The sequence below is a fragment of the Marmota flaviventris genome, chromosome 7, assembly GCF_047511675.1.
Source record: "Marmota flaviventris isolate mMarFla1 chromosome 7, mMarFla1.hap1, whole genome shotgun sequence".
NCBI lineage: Eukaryota > Metazoa > Chordata > Mammalia > Rodentia > Sciuridae > Marmota > Marmota flaviventris.
Genome location: NC_092504.1, coordinates 122006816 through 122023966, shown reverse-complemented (window position 1 = coordinate 122023966; position 17151 = coordinate 122006816). Strand labels below are relative to the sequence as shown.

General features: G+C 40.4%; 1 protein-coding gene across 3 annotated transcripts in view; it reads left to right on the top strand.

The window, feature by feature from the left end:
• The window catches only part of Arhgap10 (Rho GTPase activating protein 10), a 288733-nt gene that overhangs the window by 65613 nt on the left and 205969 nt on the right, over positions 1-17151 (top strand). For all 3 annotated transcript variants that reach the window (XM_071614633.1, XM_071614634.1, XM_027926721.2), the window contains exons 2-3: positions 4944-5039; positions 5111-5172. In XM_071614633.1, the coding sequence (XP_071470734.1) occupies positions 4944-5039; positions 5111-5172 (158 nt within the window). The remainder of the gene's footprint in view (positions 1-4943; positions 5040-5110; positions 5173-17151) is intronic.

Genomic DNA, 17151 nt, shown 5'->3' with positions numbered 1-17151 from the left:
GCTACAAAATGAATCCAGTAGCATGTTAAAATGATTATTTACCATGATCAAGTGGAATTTATCTCATGGATGTGAAATTAAGAAATGTGATACACCACATTAACAGACTGAAGAACACAAACTATATGATCATCTCAATAGATACAGAAAAAGCATTTAATAAAATTTATTCTTGACAAAAATACTAGAGATTAGGTATAGAAGGAACATAACACAGTGAAGACCAACATTATACTCAACTGGAAAAAGCTGAAAGCTTTTCTTGCTAGGATCTACAAGATAGACCTACTTTCAAAATTCTTATTCAGTGTACTACTAGAATTCGTAGCCAGAGTAATTGGGCAAGAAGAAAGATACAAATTGGAAAAGAGGAAGTAAAATTGTCACTGTTTTCACATGACATGATTTTATATATAGAAAACCCTGTAGACTCTGCCAAAAAAGCTTACTGGAACCAATAAAACAAATTCAGCAAAGTTACAGGACGCAAGAGGAACAAAAAATTGTAGCATTGCTATACATCAAAAGCAAATTATATGAAAAAGTAATCCCATTTATAATAGCTACAAAAAATGTATGTAGGTATAAATTTCACCCAAAAATTGAAAGATCCCTGGAAAATTTATAAAGCATCAGTGAAAGAAAGAAAGGATAAAAAATGGAAAGACATTTCATGTTCATAGATTACATGAATCAATATTAAGATGTCCATAGTACCCAAAAGGACCCTTGAGATTCAGTATAATCCCTGTAAGATGACATTCTTCACAGAACTAGAAAAAAAAAATCTTAAAATTCATATGGAACCACAAAAATCCCAAGCAGTCAAAGCAATATTGACTAAAAAGAACAAGGTGGGAGGCATTGTACTGACAACAAAATATACTATAAAGCTATAATAATCAGACTAACACAGCATTGGCATAAAACAAGAAGACCAATGAAATGGAATAGAGCACCTAAAGTAAACACACCCATTTACAACTTTTTTTTTTTTGCTAAGAACATGGATCAGAGAAAGGATAATCATTTTCCCAGCACCGTTTATTGAAAAGACATCTAACACACAAAAGAATGAAACTAGACCCTTATATCTAACAGCTACAAAAATCAACTCCAAATGGGTTAAAGACTTAAATATAAGGCTGTAGGTATTCTGACCAGGGAATCATTCCTCTGGTGAGCAAACTCCTGGGGGTAACTGGCATTCTGTTTCCCACACTTGGAGTGCTCAGCAGGTTCTCCTTGAAGCTAAGATAACTGATACAGGTGCAGTATCTAGTTGCTATGGTAATGTCCTTCTAGAAGAGGATTTGTGTCTTATCAGCCTGGACTTTGATCTTAGATATTCAGCACCTAGGATTAAAGTAATAATGTTAATGTAGTCATGGCACTAATGACCTAGCGTAACTCTTTGATATAAATAAACGTGGCTGCTTGGAGGGGCAGCTATTCTTTTCTTGCCTCTGCATCTTGTGTCTGTTTCCTTTATTTTCCTTACAACAGACCTGAACCTACTGGAAGAAAACATTTAGAGAAACTCATTTCCCTTTGGAATGGGTTGTGCAGGTTGCAATTAGGAGTAAGAAGGTGGCCATAGTGACCATAATGTACTATATATTTCAAACAGCTACACTGGAGAATTTTAAATGTTTCCACTCTAAATAAATGGTAACTGTTTGAGGAGTTTCAGGGATAGACAGTCTCAATGCTGTCCGTTACTGCTTCAGGGAAGTGATATTTGAGAGTGGAATGAGGATGACCTTGAGGACGTGTTGCCTGAGATAATTCCTAGTAAGTGAAGATGCAAGTGGCATGTAGAGAGCCTCAGGGCATGGGGTAGCACTGTTTCGGAAAGGCTGGTCTGAGGGGGAGCATTTCCTGACCTGAGCCTCAGAGTTGAGGGAGCAGCAAGGTGAAGCATCCCTACCTGGAATGGGTTGAGACACGTCAGCCAAGAGCTGGCCAGTGTGGCTGGATCTTGGAAAGTGCTTGCATGCTGCCTAGATTACAGTGGAAACTGAGTTATTTTAGAAGGGCCTAATGAGCTATGCGTTAGGCTTGTTATGTCTTTAAAATTTAATTTTGGGGTTGGGATGTAGCTTAGTGGTAAAGCACATATTTAGCATGCACAAGGCCCTGGGTTCAATCCCTAGCATTCCCTCAGCCCCGACCCCTGGTAGTTATGGTGTTTAAAAAAAAAAAAAAAACTATATGAAACCAACATACAGTTTGAAGAATAATGCAGCTATCCTTAGCGGTCTATGGGGTTTTGCGATATTAATACCTTTGTAGCTCTGACCGCATTGTTGTCCTTTGTACCCAGAGGTAAGCATTGCATGGCTTTCGAGACTGTCCTAAGATTTTGTGACCCATGTAAACAACCTGTCAAGTACTCTAGCTTGTTTTGAACTTTATATAAGAGAACTATACTATGTCAACGCTATTGTCTTACCGTTTCCCCCCTCCAAATTGTTTCATCTGTGGTGATACGTGAGTTTATTTATTTTACAGCATATGACTATACATACTATAATTCATTTGTGCTGCTGGCAGATATTTTGTTTCTCCTGTTATCTGGAGATTACAGTGATCGGGTCTGCTGTGGATCTCTTAGTGTACTGTGTTAACAAGTACCCATGGCATGAGGTTTTTTTTTTTTGTTTTTTTTTTTAAATGAACTTACCTAGGAGGAAATCATCCACTCTCCTAGAAAATGCAGCACACCTTAAAATGTGAGGAGTTACACTAATTCTTACTCTGAGGTGTAGGAGCATTGGTTCCTCCACATGGTCACACCAGCACTTGGAATTGCCAGAATTAACTCTTGCTGATTGGATGAGTGTATTGAGGTGTCTTGAGGTGTTAATGTTCACTTTAGTGGTTGCTGGTGACTGGAGTACCTTTTCCTGCATCTCTGGGCTACCTGATTCTTTCAGATCCTTTTAGGAAGGGCCTATTCAAGTTCTGCTTAATGCTTTTTTTAAAAAAAATATTATTTATTTTTATGTGGTGCTGAGGATTGAACCCAGGGCCTCACACCTGCAAGTCAAGCGCTCTACCACTGAAGCTACAGCCCCAGCTTAATGTTTTTTTAATTGAACCCAAATTTGACTAGTTTTTCTACGCTAGCTTTCTATTTTCTTTGTAAGTAATCGCCTCTTACCTAGTGGCTTAGAACAGCAGCCATGTACGTATGTCAACGTGGGCTGCAGCCTGGGTAGCTCTTACCTCTGGACAGCCTTCACGCATGTGCAGGGAGACTGCTTTTGCAGTTTGCAGCCAACTGCTGGGCCAGCAAGGGGTGACCAAGCCACACAACTTTTATCAGCCAGCAGGCAGGCAGGCAGGCCTGGGCATGTTCACATGGAGGACAGTTTTAAGTCGAGCAGAGGTGGGTCAAGTTTCTTGAGGGGAAGGCTCAGAATTGGCTCAGTGCCACTTTCCCCATATTCTGTTGGTCATGGGACCACCCCAGATTCAAGGGCTGGGAAACACTAGTTATCCTGGGGAGGAGCTGCAAAGTCACATGGTGCAGATGTGCCTGCCAGGCTTGCAGTCCCCCTGGTTGTCCTTTTCTTCCATCCTCCAAGGACAAGAAATTATAATCCTGTGCCATCTTCTAATGGTTTCACAGTTTTGCCTTTCCCATTTAGGTCCTTCAGTGGTTTTTTAATTTTAAAGAGAAAACAAATGTGGAACCAGCAAAACAAATGTCAATTTCATATCAATTTTCTTGATATGAAATTTAACATAATGTCCTCATTGTGCTGAGACAGGAGCTGGGGGAAACATGGGAGTCATTGAGCAGATTCTTATAAAGTGCTTTAGATCAGAAGAATGCTAATGTATTGGTCAGGGCGTGGGCTTTGGACAGATGGCTCTTGAATAAAATCAGTCCTTGACTATTGTGGTAGCTGTGTAACCTTGTGCAGATCACTTAACATCTCTTAGCTTTAAGTGTTTCATTTGAAAAGTGGAGATAATCCATTTTTCTATCTCTCTTGAGAATGTTGAATGAAGATAACACTCTGCAAACAACCTGGCATTGGGAATGGCCATTGAAATAAATGTTCACCTATTTTATTATTTTTATAGTGCTGAGGATCAAACTCGGGGCACTGTTCATGCCAGGCAGTGCTCTACTTCTGAGCTATATCCTCAGCTCAGTAATTGTCTCACTGGGCAAGTCACTAAACCTTAGTGAGCTTAGGGGGGGTGTGTGTGTGTGTGTGTGGGGGGGTGTATCAGAGGTGGAATGGAGGCCTTTACCTGATAAGCAAGTGCTTTGCCACTGAGTGACACCCCCAGCTGTTAAGAATAGAGTTTTCCACTGTTAATGAAAAGAATTGACATCTGTAATTGTTTTACATAAATTTTTCTCCTACTTTGTCTTGTCCTCCAGTTACCCCCTCCCCCAATGCTGTGTTGTTGTTGGTGTTTTTTTTTTTTTTTTTTTCTTTTTTTAAATGTTCTGAGTCTTCTGGGTTTTTCTGGCCGTAAGGGTCATTTGGCAGTTGGTTCAGAGCACCTGGGTGGCTGACCCTGGATTGTGAGACCCTCAGATTCCATGCTGTGTCTGGCAGCCATATTTCCTTGAGGGCCCAGGTACTATCATGTGTGTCTGCCCTAAGTGGATCCTGAGCTTAAATGGAGTGAGTTCTGACCTGAGCCATCAAGGACAGTGCTTTAGGGGAATGGTGTGAAATAATCAGACCTGGGAAGGTGAAGGTGAGGGGGGAGTAAACGATTCTCAGTGACTTGTTCTGTGCCAGCGCATGGGCGAATCAACAGAGGTGTCCAGAGAGAATTCCGGGCTGAGGGCGGTGGGAGTAGGATTGGCCTTCGCGGACTGGGTGGAGAGGCGCTCTGCAACTCTGCCCATCTTCTAAGCCTTGACTTAAAATCAGCCCCCAAGTAATCATTGTCTCTTCCTTTTCTAGATCTTTCAGCTGCCCAGCGAAAGTTTGCTCATTCACTCAGAGACTTCAAGTTCGAGTTCATTGGTGATGCTGAGACTGATGACGAGCGCTGCATAGGTATGAGCACAGACCTTTGGTTTGCTTCCCTCTGCTGTGGCCACCAGATACTCACTCCTTTCTCTTTGCAGATGCCTCCTTACGTGAATTTTCAAATTTTTTGAAGAATCTGGAAGAACAGAGAGAAATTATGGTAAGTAGAGAGAGATTTAAATTAACAAGTCAGATTTCAAAGGGCGGAGGGAAGTCTGGGCTTAGAAACTGGATCTGGTAGAAGTTCTGATGCAGTTTAGGGCAGGGGGTGGTAGTAGGGCATTTAATGGGAAGAACTATGGATGAGGTTTCGGGATCCCCCCTTTTAGTGCCGCTCTGACGCTGACTGTTGTTGGCTCCGGGACAGGTGTCTGGACCTTTTGACCAAAGCCCCGTATCTTCATCTGTGAAACGTAGGCTTGGGTGCTTCTTAGCTCTGTTAGTAGCTGAACACTTTATTTAATCCCATTTCATAGAAGCACATGTAGAGCCTTCACATTTTACAAACCTAAAAGCAGAAAAGCTTCTGTAGGGGCAGAGGAACAGTGGGGTGATGTGAGAGCCTGACTCATAGCTCTGCGGGTTGCTAGGCCTTGTGGGGAAGGACAGAACTCAAGTTTGGAAGTCCCTGCAGTCCCACTTGGTATGGAAGCTGTGATCATAGCACTAACAAGAATGTCCCCCTCTATCAGGTGCCCCCAGGTGCCTGGTGCTCTGTGACTAGCTTCAGTAGATGATCTTATTTAACATGCGCTTGGCAATGAAGTTGGAGGATATTGAATAATATTTGCCTGCCTGTCTTAAAAGGTTGCATTTTCTTCCTGTTGACATTTGTTAAGTCAATCAAGATTTACTGGAATATGACACACTCTGTTCATCGTGGTTTTTTCAGCCTTTTAAAACAAAAGCAAAACCAAAAACAAACTCTTTTTACTAGGTTCTTGAGAAGGAGCACTACCTAGAATTGGAATTGTTGAAGTGTAAGTGTGTGATGGTTTCAGATGCAGTAGTAATACTGATGTTGACCATGAAAGTTAAGATAGTTAACCTTGACTGTTTCTCTAATTATTAAGTCATTTAATTTTCACATCAACTTTTTAAGGTAGATAGTGTTAAAGTACCTTAAGTTATTGTGCCTCTGCTTCTTCATTTATAAATTAACAATCACATGGCAAAATGAGAGAGAGAGCTGGGACATGAAAAAAACATCAGAAATTTGCCCCCCCCCACCCCCAACTTGCAGCCAGCTTCAGAGAGCTGTGTGTGTGTGCGCGCGCGCATGTGTGTGTAGGGGATCCCAGGGACTTGCTCATTAAGATGTTTTAATTTCTCAGGAGGTGGCTGGTAGGGATTTCTTTTGGGTAGAATAATAGTAGAGGCAGAAGTAAAAGAGGAGGGTAATTTTTATTTTGGGGGGCAGGGGTATGGGTGGCACACTTAGGATTGAATCCAGAACCTTATAGGTGTTAAACAAGTGCTTTATCACTGAGCTACTTCCTATCCCTTCTTAAATTTTATTTTAACACAGGGTCTTGCCAAGCTGCCCATGCTGGGTTGAACATGTGATCCTCCTTCCTCAACCTCCAGAATAGCTAGAATTACAGCTGCTTATCCCAGTGCTAGGCTAAGAGGATACTGATTTTGATTTAAAAAGTGACAAATGTGCTCTGAAAGTCCTAATATAATTTGAGATAATTGGTGAATGTTGGAAATTTCATAGAGGGGATATAAAAATATTGTGGTCCCATTAGGCACACATTGACAGCTATTGTTGTTACTCTGTAGTCACTGGATTTTCAACTATTTAAGGAAGACTAAATGTGATAGTGGAGAAAATGGCATTATGACATCTTTCTATTGTATGAACTGGTGCGCATGGGTGATGAGGATTCTTTGTAAATAGTGTCAGCTTTTTTTCCCTCAGCACTCTTGGATATTTGCTTCTTTTCTGGGACCCCGAGCATCCAGCAAATATTTATTGAGCTCCTTCTGCGTTCCAGTTACTGTTTAGAATCTGAGGTCACAGAGGCAAACAGGTCAGAGTCCTTGCCTTCATGGACATTACCTTCTAGGGAGAGGAGGTGATAATGAATAAATATAATAAGGTCCTGGGCAGTTATAAACAAAACAGAAACATTCTGGGGCAGACATTAGTGCTACAAAATGAAATAAAGCAGGGTGAGAATCAGAAGTAGATCAAGTGTAAGGGCGCCATGGCACATGCCTGTAATCCCAGCCCGCTCAGGAGGTTGAGGCAGGAGGATTGTGAGTTCAAAGCCAACCTCAGCAATTTAGCAAGCCCCTAAGCAACTTGTTGAGACCTCAAAATAAAAAATTAAAAGGGCTGAGGATGTGGCTCAGTGGTTAAGTGCCTCTGGGTTTAAACCTTGGTACCCCCCCCCCCCCAAAAAAAAGAAAAAAAAAATCTCCCAAAAGACCCACTATGTTAACTCCTGAATGGTAAAGTGCCAAAGGCCTTTTCAGAGGACAGTACAAGGCATCCACCTGGTCTCTTCAGAAGAAGAGTTCTGGGCAGAGTGGGCTGGATTTAGCTTTATGCAAATACCATATGACCACTGCCTATTTTGATAGTTGATTTGTCTTATGTTCCTTGGAATGAATTGATAAGGTCAGAGTGTCACATGGTCTTAGACTGTATGATATAGATGGCATGGTTCTTGGAGCTGTGTTAGATGCCTACTTGACTTAATCTTCTCTGTGATGGTGGTTAGTAGGGTCTGTTTTAGGTAGGACCAGGACAATAAGGTTGGGTTCGTGGTGCAGGGTACAAGTGAGAATAGGATGGTGTCTACCGATGACCGTGGACCCGAGAGGAATGGCACAGTGTGTTGCAACCTATTTCTGGGAACAGAGACATCCGCTGGGTAGTAGGAGCTCAGTGGAGAGCAGCTACTGCCAAGGAGAGGATTTACAGAACACTTGTAATGCTCTCTTCCTTTTTAATTTGAAAATTGCAAGCTTTTATGAAAATAGAGGGGAAAATACATTGAAACTACATACACTCAGCAACCTGCTTCTCAGCCAATCCTATTTCTCCAGAATTCCTCATTGCTTCCTCCATTGTTTTGACAGAAAGTCCAGGTTCCTTTCATCCACAAATAGCTCAGCAGATTTCTCCCAAAGGTGACAAGTGTTAAACAACAGCATCCTTATCACCAGCAAACAATAATTCTTAATTGCACTAGTAACTGAATCATGTTCACATTTTCTTCACATTCATTGAAAATCTGTCTCCTCCCCTCTCCCCCCCCCCCGCAACTAACAGTTGGTCTAGACCCAAATGAATTACATTTGATGTTTAACTTTCTAAGTCACTTTAAATCTGTAGGTTCTTATTTTTCCCCTTGACAAGAAAAAAAAAAAAAACTTTTAGTACTTTCCTAAATGATTTAAAATAATTAATAACAGCTGAAGTGACATTTAACCCATATGATGTTGTTGGTGTCTCGATATAGTCAGCAATCACTTTGTTTTGGTAGTCATGAGAATTGTGTGGAATCATTAAGGCTGTATTTGCTTCTTCAAATACCTTTGAACACTCATGCATTCCGAGACACCAGCCTTCAACCTCAACATACACTGTCTAAAGCAATTTCTAGCATCGTCCTAGGGAGTAATGGGAAAAAGTTGGTGAAAATGGACTAAGGGTAATCACAAAGGTATTGAGTGTGGCCGCCACAGAGAGGGCAGCAGCTAAGCCTGTGACTGTGAGGAAGATGGGAAGGTGTATCATTGGAGCTGGGAGTTTGTGGGGTGGAAACACAGGGGAGTGCCTTTGGACTGTTCTGCAAGCTCGTGTCTCCTGAACACGGCGACAAGGAAGGACTTGAAATAGCTAAAATGGATGTCAGTGCATTCTGAGAAATTTCTAAAAACTTGTTTTACTTAAAATGTGTGCAAATCCAGAATGTTAAAAGCCACAGATGAAAGAAAGAATGCAAAATGACAGTGGTCAGATGGAAGTAGAAGCAGTCTAAGGTGGCTTCCAAGAAATGAAACAGAATTCTAATGATGGCTGGTTCTCTAAAAGTAATTGGCTCAGTACTTCCTGAACTCCTAATTAAATAATGGTGGAGCATAATTGGGTATTTATCAATTAAGGCCGAGTCATTAAAATTTAAAAAAATCCAATATGCTTTAGAAGGCAAAGATTGATGCCAAATAACTTAGTTTTCTATATTCTAAATAAATGTTAAGTAGGACTTTATATTTTAAGGGGATAAAGTCATCTATCTGGAAGCTCAACAATCTGGAACAAGTTCCTGTTGTTTATGTTTATTTTTGCTTTAAAATATATTTTAAATGTCGAGATAAGGATGAACAAATAGATTTTCAAAATGTTCATAACTTTTAAAAATGAGAATTGGGTACATTGGTGATTCGTTATGTTACCATCCTAGTTTTTGAGCTCTTAAAACATTTCTTTGACAACAAATTAAATATCATGTGTACATGTATTTTTTCATATAGAGTTCACCCAGAAAACTGAAGTCTTTTTTTCTTAATTGTAGCCTTTTTTTATTAGAGTATTCTGATTATATGTAATATTTGAGTTCATTTTGACAAAGTCATACATTTGAGGAATTTGATTTTAATCCCCACCCTCCTCCCTTTTCCTCCCCTCATCCCTGCTGTACTTATCTTCCTTTCACTTCTTGTTGGTTTTGAGCCAAAAACTATATATATTCACGTGCCTCATGGGTATACCCAAGCAGGCTGTATTTAGTTCCAGTATCACCATGTGCCAAGCACAGGCTGTAAAGATAAAGACCTGTTTCCTTCCCTTGAGTAGTTGGCTTCCCCTGGGGGAGATGGCAATTTTTGTAGTAATGAAGGTATTGGAAATTCAGGGCAGGCCTCCTGGAGAGGCGAATCCTGAGGGTGAATCAGAGCTAGCCAGGTAAGCAAAGATGAATGGTAGTGGAGATTTCCTCCTTGAGGGGAAAACTGGTCCGACTGAAAGCATCTATTTGAATCCCTGCACCCCCGCCCCCCATGTCCAGTTCTGTGGTATTAAAATGGATTTGGGGACTGTGGTCTAAAGCACGTGCATAGCTTGCTTCAGACCCTGAGTTTAATCCCTAGGGTGCACATGAAAAAATAACACAAAAAAACAAGAAAACAAAGCCAACCAAAAAATGAATTATTGGAGAGATAAGTTCAAAAAGCACCAGTCTAAGAAAAGAAGTCACTGTTTCCGTCCACACCCAGAAGTCCAGTTTCCCTGAATGGGTATGCCTAGCTCTTTAAAATGTCAATATTGCCTTCAAAACAGTTCTCTAAAGAGAGTAGTCTTTACTGATGCTGCTGCCAGCTTTGACTGTGGAAGTAACTCTGTGGAGCCAGCAGGGTCCAGCTGGTGGCCAGAATTAACTGTGCTCTCTCCTGCGCATGTTCTCTGAGGAAGTGCTGTGTGCTCTTCTACTGCCAGCTCCTGGCAAAGTTCTCTGGCGTGGCAGGACGTGTTGTACTTACCTGAGGTGGGCAGCTGTCCAGGAGTCTGACACTTAAAGTAGTGTAGCAGTATTTATATGCTCTCCAGAAAGCCCTTCAGATTGTATGGCACTCTTTACGTGTGTCCTTTTAACAGATCGTTGCGATTTTTCTCACTATTCTGCAAATCATGGCTCAGTTTCTAAGGATTCTGGTGGAAAGCGGAGCTCTGGTGTGAGTGCCAGAGGTGAGGGAAGCTGCAGAGAAGAGTGTGCCTGGAGAGGGAAGGCCAGGCATGCCAGATGGGGCCCAAAGACACCTTGACCACCTGCTGTGTTCCTTCCCCACTTGGAAGACAGACTCGTCAGTCCATTGAGACCTTCTTTACTCCATCTTGTTTTTCTCCAACTCATACTTCACCCTTGTGAAAACACCAGTCAGAGAACACCTGCTGGCTAACATGTCCTGAGAAGGTCCTGAGCTGCTGAGGGTTGAGGCTTTCCCTGTGGTGAAGATGGTCACAGGAAAGGCCCATACTTGCCTTCCCAGCCCCAGTTCATTCCTTTCTCGTCATTCATTCACTGTCTTCAATCTCTTCCATATCATTTTTTTTCTTTAACAATGATTTTTTGCTGTGTTCCAAATTGCCCCCTTCCCTATTTAAAGAGCATATTATAGCCAGGAGCAGTGGCATACACCTGTAATACCAGCAACTCAAGAGGCCGAGGTAGGAGGATTGCGAGTTTGAAGCCAGCTTCAGCCACTTAGTGAGACCCTGTCTCAAAAAATAAGGGTTGGGAAAGTAGCATTCCTGCATTGTGCCCCTGGGTTCAATCCCAGCACTGTAGAAACAAAAAACCCTAGTGTTTTTATAATATTACTAAAATAGATTTAACCCACTTTAAACAATACTATTTTGACTTTTGGCAAAAATTTCATGATACTCTTTCTTTAGTATGCTCTAGACAGTTGTTCTCCATGCTTGACTCCTGATCCAACAGCATCAAAGGGGAACGTGCCAGAATTGCTTATTCTCTGGCCCTGCCCCAAGCCTACTGAATCAAATTCTGGGGTGGGTTCGGCCAGCTGGTGCTTTAATAGGCCCTCCAGGTGATTATGAGGCTTCTAAAAATCAAGGCCCCTGGCCTTGGTTGCCCTGAAATCTTGGTTGGCAATCCTTGCCTCAGAGCTCGATCTGTCTGGAAGTTGAATGTACTAGAGATTGCTTTCTGATGATCTCATGTCTCCTAGGAGGTTAAAGTAATCTTTCAAAGCTTTTACCTGGCATTTCCAAAGGATTTGAGACTTAATAGAGCAGGTTTCTGCTGTTGGGCATTTCTATATTGCTTAATTTGTGTTTAATATTGCTTGGAGTTCCATTATGGTGATAACTATTTATGACGCTAGATGCCATTGGAAAGATGTTTTTAGTTTGACCTTACAGTAATTATAATGATAATAAACAGCTATATCAAACTTGTTTTAATCACTTCTACAGATAAAGTTACACATTTTTACGTGGGTTTCTGTTGGCAGGCATATTCAGAATGGGAAAATCCATCTTATGCCTGTTCATGAAAAATATTTGCTTTATTATATTTGCTTTGTTATCCATGACCTAGCTTTAGGAAGACTTTTCTCCTTGGAACTGACCTTTATCATTTGACAATGTTGCTTTTTTTTAATGTCCTATTTTCTCATAAACCCATTATAATTCATTCAGATGCTGTTGTAAAACTTGCTTGTCAGGGATATACCTAGAATCCTACAGCAATGACAGACTTACTCAAATAAAAATTCTGGAATGAGTGAGGATTGTCTTGGGCAGGAGGCCTGGACTCCTTCCTGGAGCTCTCTCTGGGCGAGGCCTTGCCCTGTGACTCAGTGTCCTCTTTGGTGACTCATCATCATCTGTGGCCTCCCAGCCTGTCATGGCCACATTCTACTTCCCCATTGAAACCTATGTTTCCTGTATTTGATTTCCTTGGGGCCTCTTCTTTGCTTCTTAGGAATCAGCTGCCTCTGGACTCATCTTCCTTCCCCACCCAAACACAAACATACCTCAAAGGATACCAGATTGGAACCAGCCCATTCATTTAATTGTCTCATTCAGAAGAGTGATTCTGTCAATGGAAATTAGTTTAGCTGCATGTGTTTCATGGGGAAAATATTCTGGGTGGGCCAGGACACCTAGGAACATTCTTTAGATTCTGTCATAAAAGTACTCAGTGGTAAGGCCTCTGAAAACAGTTGAGAGAGAACTTAGGGAAACTTATATTTAACCACATTATTAAATAAAAATGAAGAAATTGGAGCTCACTGAGGTGGAGTGACATGCTGTGGCTAAGTTGGGGACAGAGATTAAAAATAGACTTCCTTTTATCTTCTGGTATCCTAAAGACATTATACCTTGTTTTCAGGTCTCTAAGATTTAATACTATTCCTACACTTTGTGTGTGCCTGTGCTGGGGATTGACCCAGGGCCTTGTGTGTGCTAATAAGCCTATGCTTTACTACTGAGGTACACCCGTAACCCTTTCCTGTGTAGTTGCTGTCCACAAAGCAACTTTATGAAGAACCAGGAATTTGGGTGGTACCTCTCCTGGCCTGTTTGGACAACTGGCTTCTCAGTCTTCTAGTTCGCATACCTTTTAAAAACCACGTAAAGAAGAAATAGGAGTCTGGCAGTGGTTGAAAACCTTCTACTGAGACATTCTGATTAGGTCAAGGGAAGTAGAAGGATCGGTGACTTAAGGCTATTATGGAAGAAAATCTTGGATGCCACAGTGAAGGCCCTCTTAAGGAAATAATGCGTCTCCAATGTTTTCTGTGGCACAGAAAAAAAATGGGGAAAAACAGATTTTGGTGACCAAGATGAAATGTGAACCAGAATTGGATTGTGAAGAAGTTCTAGAAGTATCTTAACATATGTAGTTAGCTTATTTTTTATGTATGTTTATGGTTAAGATACTCCAAACTCTCAAAGAACTTATTCAGTAATAAAAGTGCAAAGTGTTAAGAAGCTACAGTATAAAGACTTCATTAGCACTTTTCTTGGTAGTATACAACATAATGGAATGTTTTCTGCTTTATTGTGGAATGTTATAATCAATGAAAGATAGCATTAAATTCATGGTGGGGTTAGAGGTCCAAGGGAATGCCCGTGGCCATGATAGTGTGAAAAACTCCGATGCAGGGAGACTGACCATTGACTGTCAGGCCCAGCTGCTCCGATCTCGCATCATTGCATTTGTGTGAGTGCCATGACTCCCACCTTCTGACCACAGCCAGTGACTGAGTGTGACAGGGAGACAGTCTTCTGACAGGTGGCCCTACCACACTTTTCCTAGAACCACTCTGGGTGAACACACCTCCCAGCCTGCCTGCTTTCCTTGTCTTCCCCTTTTCCTGGGGTCAGACCTCCTATGCTATCTGGTGGCTCTCCTAGCCTCACCACCCCTGATTTTCTCTCATAAATGTTTCCCCTAAAACATTTCTTATATTTGTAAGTTTTTCTTGGTGTCTGCTTAGAGGACCCCAACTGACATAAAAATGGACAGTTTTAAGTCAGAAATAATGTGTCGGGTCACTTAACATAATGTTCATTGGTGACTGTTACCAGCAGGAAATGTTCCGTCATTTATATAGACTCACTGTTCTTTATTTATTTTTTTGTACCAGGATTGATCCCAGGGGTGCTTTACCACACTGAGCCACAGCCCTTTTTGTATTTTTCTTTGAGACAGGATCTCACTGAGACTGAGTTGCTTAGGACCTTGCTAAGTTGCTGAGGCTGGCTTTTTTTTTTTTTTTTCCTGAGTCTGGCTTTGGACTTGGCAATCCTCCTGCCTCAGTCTCCCTAGCCGCTGGGATTACAGATGTGTGCCACCATGCCCAGCAGACTCACTGCTCTGTGTCACCTAAGTATATGGGAGAATCTGTCTTGATTCATTAGACAAATAGTTTTAAATACCGCCTGAAGGCTGTGTAGCGCTGTAGGGATGCAGTGATGAATTAGGCTCTCGTCCAAGATGGTGGCTACTGCTGGTAGCCTGATGGAGCTTTTTGGCTCCACTCACCTCCTTTCTTTTCTCCACTCCAGTAGCTTATGTATTTCAGAAGGACTGAAGACCCAGTCTTTTGTCATTGGTCAAAGATGCTCTTAATATTTTTCTCAAGAGTTTATTGCCTTATTATGCTTGAGATTCCATTTCTAGCTATGACACTATAATACTATTCATTTAAGAAATATTCTTTTTTTCCCCATAGACATTTATTTTGTTACACATGACAGTACAACGATCTTGACATTTCATACATTTGAATCAAATGGGGTATAATTTCTCATCTTTCTGATTGTATAGGTTGCAGAATCACATTGGTCATATAGTCATGTATATACATCAATAATAATGTCTATTTTATCTTTATTTAAAAGTAAAAAAAACTAAATCTCAAAATCTGTCTCATGATACTTTTAAAGTGTTCTGACAGACTTTTCTTCACTTTTATGGTTTTATAACTTCACTCTCATAATGTTCTGGCCAACCTTTTAAAAAAATAGAAGCAAGGACCCTATTGTCCTTAGAGCACAAGCAAAGAAGATTGAGGTTAAGTATCTACGCATCCTTATTAGGCTAACTCATTCCTAAAATACTTAGTAGCTTTTGTTTTGTTATGACTCTCATTTTTTCCTAAGCATAATTAAAAAAAAAAAACAACTTTAGGGTAGAGGTTATTTCATTTAAAAAATCTAAATAAAATTTTCTTAATTATTTTAAAATTGATACTAACTTTCATTTTGGGGGGAATGGGGAAGGAGTAGGTGTAAACAAGTCCTAAGATACTCTTTTGTAGAAGAGATGTAAAGAGCACTTTAAGCTTTGGTGATATATAGACTTAATTTTTTTTTTTTTTTTTTTGGTCAGAACTTTTGCTCCCATCCTTTTGTTTTAGGATTCAGGATTGAAAGTTTATTTAAAAACCTATTACTGGGGACATTTTATCCTTGGATTATCTCAGTGAAAGCAGAAGTGTGGTAAATGAACTAGTAAATTTGAAACATATTATGCAAATATGAGCTCTGCACTGTTAAGTGAAGCTGCTGTGGGCGGAAAGACCAGGCATTCAAGGAACAGTTTTGTATTAATTGACTCCTAATTTTCAAGTTCAAACTCGGTAGAGTTAATTTATAGCACCTTCGCCCAAGTTAGTGCTTTGTATATGGGTTCATTAAAATTCTCACTAGTTCTTATTTTGAACCATTACTATAAAATTTAATGTGCTTTTTACATTATTTTCTCGTATGGAGGTGGATTATATTATCTTGAGCTGTGCTTAAAATAAAATGCCATACAAGGATTCATTTAGACGTTAAAATGGCTTCAGGTTTGACATCCTTGAATTTTCTTTCCTGATTTAATGTGGGTAGGGAGAAAGTATCAATCCTGTATGGTTGAGAATAATCAATAACACATGGAGATTATTTAAAAGATAGAACTGGTTAGGGCTAATCCCAAGTGAGAAAACAGTGGATTCCTAGTTTTCACTGTGGTATGGCTGTTAACAAAATTGTGACACTTCTTCATTTTTTATCAATGTCAGAATCTTTGACTCTATTATTCCATCTGTTTTAAAAGAGTGAGAGGACTTCATTGGCCATTTTAATCTTAGTAGGACTTGAGCATAGATTGATGGGGGAAGATACAGTTCAGGGTAGCCACTGGCTATTTGGAGAAGGGTAACAAAATATGAGCATCCATGGAGAGTAATGTAAGTACTAACGAGTGGTTCAGTTGGGAAAATTTTATTTTGGAAACTTAACAAAAATAGTGCTGAAAGCATTTTGACAGTGTCATTCGTACAGTTTTAAAGTTTAAAAAATATTAAGCCTATGTTGGTCTGGTTTCTCGGTGACAAGTGCTAGCTGTTCTGCATTGAAAGGGGATTTATCAAAGACTGCAGGATTTTAAAAGGTTTGGGAACCAGGAATGACACTCAAAGTTGCATCATGGAGCTTTGGTGATATATAGACTTAATTTTTTTTTTTTTTGACTTGGAGAAGACACTGCAGGAGAGTGTAGATACTGTTTGCACTGTGCCTGGGGCTCTTGGAAGACTTGCTGCCTCTGGAAACTGGAGTAGTGGCTACCATCTTACAGGAATTTTTTTTTTTAATATTTGTTTTTGTGATGCTGAGGATCAAACCCAGTGCCTCACACATGCTAAGCAAGCACTCTGCCACTGAGCTATAGCCCCAGCCTCAGCTCACTGACTTTATTTTTTTTTTTTTGAAGCACTAGCTAGTAGTCTTAGGTGTGAATATATGATCAATTTAGATGACATTATCTTTTTACAAGATGTTTGGGAAAGTCTGTGGTTGTCATTTTCAGCTTTTATGATGGGAGATGAGCTCTATCTCATTAGTAGAATTCTTCATACTTGGGAAGGGTTTGTTTTAAGTGCAGCTTAATATGAAATGACAGGTATCTACTACCAATATACTTGATGTAAGATAGAACCATTTTCCCATAGGAAACAAAATATTTTTTTAATAGTTTGGATATGCACATTTTTAGGTATGCATTTATACATCTTACTAGATAATCAGGTGTCTGCTTTTTAAAATTTGGTACCGGGGATTGAACTTGGGGGCACTTGAACACTGAGCCACAACCCCAGCCCT